The sequence below is a fragment of the Grammomys surdaster genome, unplaced genomic scaffold (assembly GCF_004785775.1).
Source record: "Grammomys surdaster isolate TR1022 unplaced genomic scaffold, NIH_TR_1.0 125956, whole genome shotgun sequence".
In the NCBI taxonomy this organism is placed as follows: domain Eukaryota; kingdom Metazoa; phylum Chordata; class Mammalia; order Rodentia; family Muridae; genus Grammomys; species Grammomys surdaster.
In genome coordinates this window covers 1119871-1131517 of record NW_021620775.1, presented here as the reverse complement: position 1 = coordinate 1131517, position 11647 = coordinate 1119871, and the positions used below count along the sequence as shown (strand labels likewise).

At 43.8% G+C, this 11647-nt stretch overlaps 1 protein-coding gene across 1 annotated transcript in view; it reads right to left on the bottom strand.

The window, feature by feature from the left end:
- Positions 1-11147, bottom strand: part of Apod (apolipoprotein D) — a 15672-nt gene extending 4525 nt beyond the window's left edge. The window contains exons 1-2 of the mRNA XM_028753750.1: positions 11025-11147; positions 2935-3056 (exon numbers count right to left, since the gene is read on the bottom strand). Of these exons, the coding sequence (XP_028609583.1) occupies positions 2935-3056; positions 11025-11147 (245 nt within the window). The remainder of the gene's footprint in view (positions 1-2934; positions 3057-11024) is intronic.
- Between the last annotated feature and the right edge of the window lie 500 nt (positions 11148-11647).

Genomic DNA, 11647 nt, shown 5'->3' with positions numbered 1-11647 from the left:
CTTTCTTTCTTTCTTTCTTTCTTTCTTTCTTTCTTTCTTTCTTTCTTTCTTTCTTTCTTTCTTTCTCCATTCACTCATGAACACAGGACAGGGAAAGCCTCAGAGAAGAGGACAGAGAAGGGAGGTACCTAGACATCAGAATGCTACTCTTCCGGAGGTGGCAAAGGAGCTGTCTGTCTATCAGTCCTCAAGCAGGGCAACCATGAGACCTAAGTCTGTGTGAGGCAGTCAGTAGGCTAGTGCTGTATGCTTGGCAGTGAGGGATGCTCTACAATCTAGTTCCTTAGCAGCAGGTAAGAGGGGGGGGGTTGTAGGGAAGGCACTCTCATATTCCTGATTGCATTGTCTGTTTGTCCCCATGTAGGGCCAGGCACCATGCCCTGCTGTCTCCCTGGAACATGGTCTGTTTCCATCTGCAAATGGTAACTTAGCAACAAGCTAGGCTTTTCTCCTCAACACCATCATTTGTGTCTTGTTCCAGAATAGTTATCAAAACACTGACCATAAATGCACAATGTGTCATAGTGAAATGCATGGGCACTTTCTTTTGAATATTATTTTATTACATTTAGTGTGTGTGTGTGTGTGTGTGTGTGTGTGTGTGTGTACTCCTATTTTGTGTAGGTTGGAGGCTAACTTGTGGGAATCTAACTTGTGGTGGCAGGCCCGCCTACCCACTGAGCCATCTCACCAGCTTCCACTGTGTTTTCAGGTAACAGAAGTTCAGCCATAAAAAGGTCATGTTTAATTAGATGCTTCCAAACTTACCAAACACTGTTGTAAGAGCTTTTACCTCACCTGATGCACAGACAGCCTCAGGGATGTTGGTTCTATTGCTACTGGCTACAGAACATCCTAGCTAACCTAACAGCTCATTCTGATATCTGATTGAAATCAGGCGGCCAAGCACCAAAGTCTGATTTCTTCTCTCTTCCAGCTCTAGGCCAGATGGCTTGGGTCCTAAATTCTTGAGCACAGACTGAGAGAATTCCCTAGTTTCAGCTCCCTTGATGTGGACATCATGGGTTTGGGATCTAATGGGACATAATATTTCATTGAAAACAGGTCATTACTGTTAGGCATTGGTGGCACATGCCTTTAGTCTCAAAACTCAGAAAGCAGAAGAGGCAGGTGGATCTCAGTTCAAGGATAGCCTGGTCTACAAAGGGAGTCTCAGCACAGCCAGGGCTACATGAAGAAATTCTGTCTAGAAAAATCAAAATAAAATAAAATAAAATAAAAATAAAGAAAAGAAGTCATTACAACTCTCCTGCCTGCTATCATCTGGGTAAATGTTCCCCAAAGGACATGGTAAAGATTTGGTCTCCAGGGTGGTGCTGTTATGGTCCACAGGAGATGAGACTGGGGAGAGGTCTGTAGGTCACTGGGAATGAGCCTTCAAAGAGGATTGTGGGAGCCTGTTCTCTTCCTGTTTCTCTTTCTTCCCTCCTGGGATGCATTGTTTCTTCTGCTTCCCACCTTCACCAGAGACTCAAGGAATAAGTTCCCTTGATTCCAGACAGGAACTTCCTGAACTTAGGCCAAATTAATCTTTTCTCTAAATTCCATTGTGAGGAGATTTAGCTGACTAATAAATACAAGGCCTGTAAAATTCCTGGGTGATTCCTGGCAAAGGCACTTCAATTCCTTCCATCAGCCCTTCCCTGGGGCTCCAAAAGAAGCAGATGCATGCTGGGAGTCAGCTTTGTACTCTGGTCCACAGGGAAGCTGGTGGATGGCGTGATGGCACCCCAGCGCCTCTGTGAACCTAGTAAACTGAGCGCTGAGTGCAGTTGTTTTCTTGGGATTGAATACTGTCCTTAGATCTCTTCATCCCCAGCACTGTCTCACTGTCTCTGCTCTCTTCACTTCCCCTCCCCTGGGCTTCAGTCTAGACTTCATCCTGTATCAGTTATACGGCCCTTGAACAACCTGCTTAACTTCTTTCTCTATACCAACATTTTCTCACCCATGAGGTTTATAATAGTATCTACTTTACTACGTCGTGGGGACTAAGTAAATATATTTTCAGAGAGGCAGGAGTACAGGGGTGGTGAGTGCCTTGCATGTAGGAAATACTTTAGATGCATTTGTTGGTGCTGCAACCTTTGTTGGTAGAGGCTAGGCAAGTAGGGCCTCATCCTGAGTCTCTTCATGTCTGATCTCCAGGGTGTAAGAATGTGGATCTACTATCAGTGTTCAGGGTACTTAGTGACAGAAATGAAAACTTCTAAAAGAAATCCTGTTGACATAAGCTAGGGAGTACATGTGTCTGTTTGGGTACCTGATGCTTGCTTAGCGAAAACAAAAAGAAGGTGCCTGGGCTGGAGCTGGTGTCTCCATTGGCAGAGACCTGCTTAGCATGCAAAAGGCCCTGGGCTCAGCCACCAGGACAGAACAAACAAGGCTTGGTGCTGCACATTTGTAATCCCAGCACTGAAGAGGATCAGAAATTCCAGGAAGCCAGCCTGGGCTACACAAGATCCTGTCTCATAAAGAGAAAAGAGAGAAAACAAACAGAAGGGCAGGGAGGTGGCCCCTGACAGGAAAGCTGGCTGGAGGTTGGACAAATTGCCATGGGACAAGGTGAGCCAGTCCCCAGTTCACAGAAGTATTCGACAAAACCTGATGGCCTCTGTGAGTAGATGGACAGAAAGGGTTTCTCTCTCAGTCTGAGGCCAGACAAGATAGCCTAATGTCCTTCGCTACGAGAGTCTCCATCTTGGAATGAGAACAGGTGCGCTGACTGGTACTCTCGACTCGCTATTGCCTCTCTGTGTCTGGTATTCAGTAGGTGCTCAACAGTGGTTAAAGAAGGGAACACATGCATCCAAATCATACTGCCTAGGTTGAGTAACGCATACCCTCTCCGGGGCCCTGCCTGCCGGGAATACAGAACCAGGTCATCCCAGGCAGGCATGCGCAGTCACTCACCTCAACTCCTTGTTTAGCACTTTGATGTTTCCGTTCTCCATCAGCGAGTAGTTGGCTTGAATGCAGTTTCCTTTCTCAAAGCTCGCTGGGATCTTCTCAATTTCGTACCATCTTCCAAGATACTGCACAGACAACAACAAGCAGAGGCAAAACCCAACGGGTCTCTGGGGACCTGCTGACTCGTCCGCATTGTTGCCTTAGAAGCAGAGCCCTTTCCAGGGGAAACCAGGCCAAATGGACTGCATCGTTCCCAGCCAACTGGGCAAGATACTGTTTCAAATGAGAGTAAATGATTCGGATGTGCGGGCAATGATTGCATGCCACGTTCTATTCCTAAAGGGCTCTTTATCTGGATATGTTCTCAGAGTTCTCTTTAGTCAGAACTCGTGTGAAATTCCAGCCTGTGTGAAAGGAAAAGATTGGCTGGTTGATGGAAAAATACCTTTTACCTCCAACAGCTGATAATTCTACAGGACGTCTTGAATTTTGTGTAACTCAGACTTGCTGACTGTGGGACACTTGTGTTTGGAGTTGGTTACTGTACCAATCTATAACCTCTGCAGAGGGCAGTTTGGTAATATTGAGCAAAACTAAAAATACACGTTCTTTTCACCCAGCAATTTGTCTTCAGGGAATGTCCTCCTGTTGTAATGATGTGTGCAAGTATAAAGTTATTTGTTGCAGGTCCGTCTATAACAATAAAAGACAGGAAACAGTCTAGAGAAGGGCTGGAGAAATAAACGCTTGTGTATCACTCTGATGACATTTTTACAGCTCCTTTTTAAAAAGTTATGCGCGATTTTCTTGAAGGTTATCTATAGGATAAAGACCATTACTAGCGTCGGGGCAGGAGGGCTGTCTCTGTGCTGGACTCTGCTGCCTGCCTTTCGATCCCTTTCCTCATAGATGAGCTGCCTTGTCTAGCCTCAGTGGGAGAGCATGTGCTTAGTCCTGACTCATATGTGCCAGGGTTGGTTGTTGGTGGTGGTGGGTGCTTCCCGTCTCTAAGGAGAGGGGGAGGGGGAATAGGAGAAAGAAGGTGGGACTGGGCAGAGAGGAGGGAGAGGGGCTGCGATTGGAATGTAAAGTAACTAATAATAAAAAATAAATAAATTAATTAAAAAAAAAGAATAAAGAGCAAAGAGCCAGGTTTGAAGCGAGGTATTTGCTTAAGCTGCCTTTGGCGTAACAACAAGGAAAAGCTGATTGTGTGGGGTTTCTACTGCTGCTTTGATGGGCTCTACGCTTTAACTAGCATAGATTTATTAATTTATGGCTTTATAAGTCAGACTCTGACCCTAACGTCACCAGGCTAAAACTGAAATTCAGGCTTCCTCTCCTTGCAGAGGCTCTGAGGGAGAGTGGGTGTCTCTGTTTCCCTGTGTGACTTATGCCACCTGCTTTCTGGATTAAGCTCTGTGTGTTCAAGGTCATCCAAGGCTGAGCAGACCCTTGACAGCACCTCCACGGCACCTCTCTGATTCTCGTGTCTTCATCAAACCCCTCTCTCTGACCACAGCTAGGAAAGATTTTCTGCTTCTAGCAATTTTTTTTTTAATGTGGTTAAATTGGGTCTGCCTGGAAAACCAGGTTAATCCAGCCATCTAAGGTCCCTTTATTCTTTGGAATAGAATAAAGAATCAGCCCATAGACTCCCTTTATTCTTTGGAAGGTAGTATGTTCTCAGGTGAGAAAACAGGCCATGGACATCTGGAAGCTTTTATTTTGGCTACCACAGTCTTACACATATTTGTTTATATATGTATACATTGTCTAAAAAATGATATACAATATGTTGTTTTTATTGGCTGCACCTGGGATGGGAAACTGAGGGGACTAAAGGAAACGTCACTGAATGCTGGACCGTTGGAGTTTGTCCTCCCCATCCCCACTCTCTGTGGTGCTAGGGATGGAATAAAGACTCACACCGGGCAGAGATGCTATCACTGAGCTATGCTATCACTGAGTTATGTGCACTGTCAGCATTATAAGCTATTTGAGTGTATCTGCCTAGTCAAAACAGTAATTATAGTTGTTTTACAGATTTGAAAATCTATCACCCAACAGAGCAAGTAAAGCATGCATTTACCTCCAAACCCTCGGAAGCATCCTGAAAACCAAGTGACAGTACCATTTCTGTCACATGACTGCTCAAGCACACACCCACATCTTTGACTACCCTTTCCTTATCCTTTCAGTAAGCGCCCACAGTCGCTTAAAAACACTGAAATTTAGCAAAAACCTCTAATCCCAGAACCTGGGATGTTCGGAAAGCAGAAAAATCAGGGATTCAAGGTCAGCATGGGATACATAGAGAGTTAAGGTCAACCTGGGCTACAGAGACAGCCTGCCTCAGAAGAAAACAAAACCAAAAAAACTAACAACAAACAACAACAACAAAATCAAATACGACCTTCATTGAAAGTACCAAAGAAAGAGGCCAAAAGGTTTCATAGGCATGCACAGAAATATTTCACCTTATAATATGTTTAAAAGAGTTCCTAATGAGTCAGGGACCTCAGTGATCCACAGTTAGGAGCAAGTATGACTTTCCAGAAATGAGGAAACTCAGAGGCGAGAGGTTGGCCTGCTCTGTTTCCTCACGATCCTATGTTGCCCTGTCAATCTTCATCAGTGAAGTTTCTAATAAGGACAACTCAATGTCTAAAGAAGAAAGCTGGAAAGAGGCAAAGTCACTCTTATTTGCGGATGATATTATATTCCTCCATACAGAAAGTCCTAAGGAACTGTTTTTGAGTGGCTTTGAGCTGATTCTCTTGCCTTCACGTCCCCTTATCTAATGGTAGTGATGTGTCCGGCCAGGCTTAGTTCATTTGGTAATGGGAATCAAACTTGGTTTTGTGCACTGTATGCAAGCATTCTACCAATTGAACTATAACTTCAGCCTTCCTAAGGTATCTTACATACACACACATACACACACACACACACACACTCTCACACACACACATGACTGAAGCAATGTTATGCAAATTTAAAAGATGCAAGATCAATATGCAAAAACATTTCTATACATGTGAGGGAAAAATCTGCCAATGAAATTAAGAAAATTCAATAAATTATAACATAAAAGGAATAAAAATATCTAGTAATCAATTTGACTAAAGACATGTAGGAATTTATATTTTGAAAACTACAAAAGCCGGGCGGTGGTGGCGCACGCCTTTAATCCCAGCACTTGGGAGGCAGAGGCAGGCGGATTTCTGAGTTCGAGGCCAGCCTGGTCTACAGAGTGAGTTCCAGGACAGCCAGGGCTATACAGAGAAACCCTGTCTCGAAAATCCAAAAAAAAAAAAAAAAAAAAAGAAAACTACAAAATATTGGTAATACAAGAAGGTAGGCAGAAAGTAAATAGATAGTTTCTGCTTATGGACAAGAAGAGTCAAGGCGATGATGTTCTTCAATTTTTTCTTTATATTCTCTGCAGAAATGGACAAACTGATCATAAAATTCATAGGAAAACACAAGGGACACAGATTGGCTAGAAGAATAAAGCTGGAGGACTCCTACATTTTAATTCAAAATTGTGGTGATTTGAATACACTTGACCCAGGGAGTGGCACTATTAGGAGGTGTGGCCTTGGAGTAGGTGTGACCTTACTGGAGGAAGTATGTCACTATGGTGATGGGCTTGAGACTCCTCCTCCTGCTGCCTGGAAGACAGTAGTCTTCTGGGTGCCTTTGGAATAAGATATTAAATTCTCAGATCCTACAGTACCATGCCTGCCTTGATGCTGCCATGCTTCCCACCATGATGATAATGGACTGAACCTCAGAACCTATAAGCCAGCTCCAATTCAATGTTGTCCTTTATAAGAGATGCCTTGGGGGCTGGAGAGATGGCTCAGTGGTTAAGAGCACTGACTGCACTTCCAGAGGTCCTGAGTTCAAATCCCAGCAACCACATGGTGGCTCACAACCATCCGTAATGAGATCTGATGCCCTCTTCTGGTGTGTCTGAAGGCAGCTACAGTGTATTCATATATAATAAATAAATAAATCTTTAAAAAAAAAAAAGAGTAGCCATTGCGGCCAGGAGGTGGTGGCTCTCACCTTTAAAAAAAAAAAAAAAAAAAAAAAAGAGATGCCTTGATCATAGCGTCTCTTTACAGCAATGGAAACCCTAACTAAGATAAAAACTTGGGATAAATGTGTAGCAATCATAGCCGAAGTTATGCATAGACATTTAAATAGAATTGAGATTTTGAAAATAAAATGTCACATACATGGTCAATTAATTTTCACTATGGATCTCAAAACTATCATCAGACAATTGGTCTTTTAAACAAATGGTGCTGGGACAACTGGAAAGTCACATTTAAGTGGAGTTGGATCCTTTTAGGACACAATTTTTAGCTTAAAATGAATCAAAGGCTTAAGCACAAGAGCTTACCCTAGAAAACTCTGAGAAGAACACATAGGTATAAATCAGTATTGTCTTGGATTAGGCTCTGGATCTCTAGGTATGAGACTGAGCACTACCTACTGCACTAATGAGACACTTACTCATCAGCTACTTAAGTTTGTTTGCCTGACACCAGAAGAACAAGAAGCATCAGAAAACATGAACAAATTAGACTTGATCAGTATTAAAAAAGAACCTTCATGTTTCAAAGGGTATATCAATAAAGAAGAAAATTCCACCAAATGAGAGAAAATCTTTTAAGATATCTGAGAAGAGATTTGTATCTAGCATAGAGGAAGAATATGTGGGTATCAACAATTAAAAGATAAATAACCCATTTTCTTAAAGGCGAAGATTTGAATGGAAGAGTTACACATGGCTCATAAGTAAGAGAAAAGACACTCAACACCATTAGCCATTAGGAAATGAAGGCGATGTCGTTTAACACCACTATGAAGCCTATAATAACAGAAAACATGACCACAGCTGCTAGAGAAGACACAGAGACGCTGGAGTCAGGGGCTGTTTGTGAGACTTCAAAGTGATGCGACTCTTCTAAAACAGCCTGTCAAATTAAACATGCCTGTAGGAGTGGTTCAGCGTTAAGAGCACTGGCTGCTCTGCCAGAGATCCTAAGTTCAATTCCCAGCAACCACATGGTGACTCACAACCATCTGTAGTGGTACCTGATTCCCACTTCTGACATGCATGAAGACGAACACTTGAAAACATTGCCTTCGGTCACAGGAGGCTAGCATTGTGCATTCCATAGACAAATTCATATTGACAGAAAGTAAAATACTGGATTAGAGTACAGGCCATCACTAGCTGTAGAGCTGCCAAGTTCTGACACCTAAGAGCTGTCCCTTTCTGCTGCCACCTTTGCCTGATTCCAGGAAGAATTTATGGGAGCTAATTATATTGTAGGTAACAAGAAAGCACCCCTGGGGACTACAGGCTCTTCCTTGGTCCTGTCTTGAGTTCTCTGTATTGATAGGATGCCTGGTTTTGAACCCTATGTGTATGTTCTAGCTGTGTCACCTGAGGGACACCCAGCTTCTGTCTCTGTGGGACAGCAGTATTGAACCACAGTAGAGAATCAGATAGAGTTAATGCCCCTACTCACAGTCCTGACCTCCCCATAGGTGTGGGTGTGTTCTGATTTGGATGTAAAGCTCCCCACGCTTGGTCCTGATAGGACCAGAATTCACACATGGGACTTTAAGGAAGTGATTGGATTCTAAGGGCTCTGCCCTAATCAATAGATTAATCCCTGGATGGATTCACAATTGATGTGTTGGGAGGTGGTAAAAGCAGGAGGGTCTAGTTAGGGAAAGCAGGCCAGTGAAAACACGCCTGGGAGAGATGTAACTTGGACAGGATCTCTTTTCTCCCTCTCCACTCACTGGGTATCTTAAGCTAAGCCGCCTCCTGTGCCACATCCTAAGATGTTCTGCCTCGCCATCAGCCTGTGGACCATATGAACCCTAGACTGAAGCTACCAAAACCAGGAGCCGGAAAAGGTCTTCCCTCTTTCAAGTTGTCTCTTGCAGGCATTTGTCACAGTGATGAAAAGTCTGAGCAATGCAGGTGGAGAGACTGTTAGTGGGCTTGTGCCTGCTTCTTGAAATAATGAAAATGTTCTAAAACTGATTTAATGATGGTTGTGTAACAGTGAATACATTAAAATTCTTGAAATAAAAAAATCTTTTTGAATAAGCCAGTAATATGATATATAAACTAATCTTAACATTTTTTTTTTTAAATTCTGTTTTAGGGCTGGAAAGATGGCTCTGCAGTTAAGAGCGCTTGCTGCTCTTGAAGAGGACTGGAGTTGGAGTCCTGGGATACACATTGGACAGCTCACGGCTACCTGTAACTGCAGCTCTGGGAAACCCAACACTTCCCCCTCACGGCCCCCTCCCCGCACCTATGCACAGGTGCACACCCACACAGATGCACATTAAAGAAAATAATCTTTTAAAGACATTCTCCTTCAGTTCTCAAAGGACTTCTTTAAGTGAAGATACCAGTTGTAATTTCCAAGATATTTTGGAATTTTTATTCCAAAACTAAAATCTAAATCAAATTCCCAATATCATGAAGTTTGTTTGTTTGTTTGCTTAGTTGGTTGATTTTTGTTTGTTTGTTTGTTTAGTTGGTAGATTTCTGTTTGTTTGTGGTTTTCCATGATTACTCAACTAAAGGGAGTCCTTAAAACATTAATAAAGAATGTCAGTGCAGGCTTAGTGTGTGGCTTCTCCCTCCTCACCTCGGGCACTGGCTACGCTCTTTTCCATCCCTCTCTGAGTCTCTAAGCTCTCTCCTTCCCTGCTTTGCCTAACCCACTCTAACATCCTCAACATGTGCTCTAAAGTTCCAGTGACTGATAATTTCAGTGTTTTCCAAACCAACTGTGCTGCTTCATAAAAGCAATTACAACCTTTTGAGGAGAAGGGGCCTTAGGATTAGAGTCCAGGCCATCCCTAGCTGTAGAGCTGCCAAGTTCTGACATCTAAGAGCTGTCCCTTTCTGCTGCCACCTTTGTCTGATTCCAGAAAGAAGAAGCATTTATGGGAAGCTAGTTATATTGTAGGTTAACAAGAAAGCACCCCTGGGAGACTTCTGGCTTTTCCTAGGACTTGCCTTGAGTTTTCAGTATTGATAGGAAGCCTGGTTTTGAACCCTATGTGCATGTTCTAGCTGTGTCACCTGAGGGACACCCAGCTTCTGTCTCTGTGGGACAATAGTGGTGAATCAGCCATAATTAATGCCCCTACCCACATCCTGCTTCACACTTACCTCCCCACAGCTATGGAAGAGCATTTCCATACACTGACAGCTCGTACTTACCACCCTGTGCTCTCCCCTGCCAGGGCCATGGGCGCTCTCATGGCCTGTAGGCATCCATCTATGGGACAAGCTGAGGTACCCAAGATTTCTCTTATCCCCTTTCTAGCCTCAGAGACTGCTTCAGGGAAAATCTAAAATAAGATAAATGCTTTCCCTGTTGGGAGCAAAGGTCTTTGAACTCACAGATAGCACTAGGGTAGCCAGGGAATTTTAAACACCCAGGGTTGTCTTTTCAAGGGAAAAGATGTATAACCAGTTTTCCACCCAGAAGGCTGGGAATGGAGGTGGCTAGTTGCCCAGGTAATCCTATGTGTGCTATCTGTAGAGCCAAGTTATACCTCGCTTCCCGGAAGTTCCCACAACCAGGACCAGAGGTAATTAATTGTCTAGATGATCTCTATGCTATCTGTATGACCAAGACCACACCAGAGCCTCCCCCAGGCCCTTATGATAGATAACAAATGTAGCCTAGCTATAATACCCACCTTCATGGAAGAAGTGGCATGTGCTTTGAGAGAGTTTCAGTGTCAGTATGCCTCCGTGTGCACAGGGAATTGTGTTACACCAGGAAAACTTCCCCCCAAATTATACTGTATTTAAATACACTTAAAATAAACTACCCAATGTCAGACAAGCTACTGAGTAATGGGGAACTGGATTTCCATCTCTGCAACTGTGACTGGGCTGTCCCTGATGTCTGCAGAGACCCTGCACTTCCCCAAGTGGGAAGAGATTTGCTTTGGAGATTAAAGGAGAACAAAATGACCCTCTCAGCATGCTCAAAACAAATGGGAAGTTTGAGTTACCACACCTTATTCACATCAAAATTCTCTTGCACCGGAGGAGACGGGCATTTCCCAAGATGGAAGCTTTGTCCTTTGGCTGTAGTGAAGAGACCAGCCAGAGTGGCCAGGAGCAACAGCATGGTCACCATCTTGGGGTTGGGTGGCTGCAGGACAGGCCTGGAGAGAAACAATGCAGAAACAATGGAGGTGTCTGGGTCTCTGGATGACACTCAGTGACTGATGACAACAGTGATGGAGAGCCCCTGTGAACTAGGTCTTTCAGTCAGTGTTCTCCTCAGCACCGAGGAGCTGCATCCTGCGGCTGCTGCCAGCCTGCCTCTCCAGCAGCAGTAAGACCATCGCCTCAGAGCCTTGGTACCTCCTTTAGAGCACCTCTTGTTGGATTCGCTTCCTTCGTGGATACACACACACACACACACACACACACACACACACACCATTGCATATTTCTCCAAGGTTGGAATCCTGTCTGATTCTCCTCAGAATCATCCCTTGGAAATGCCAGGCTCAGTAGGGACTTGTTTCTGGAATAAAAATAATATGTTTGCAGGGAATAGACAAACAGGGGCACTGAAAAGTCAAAAGGTTTGTGAATGAAAAAAATGGAGCTCAAATCCAAAGCATGCAC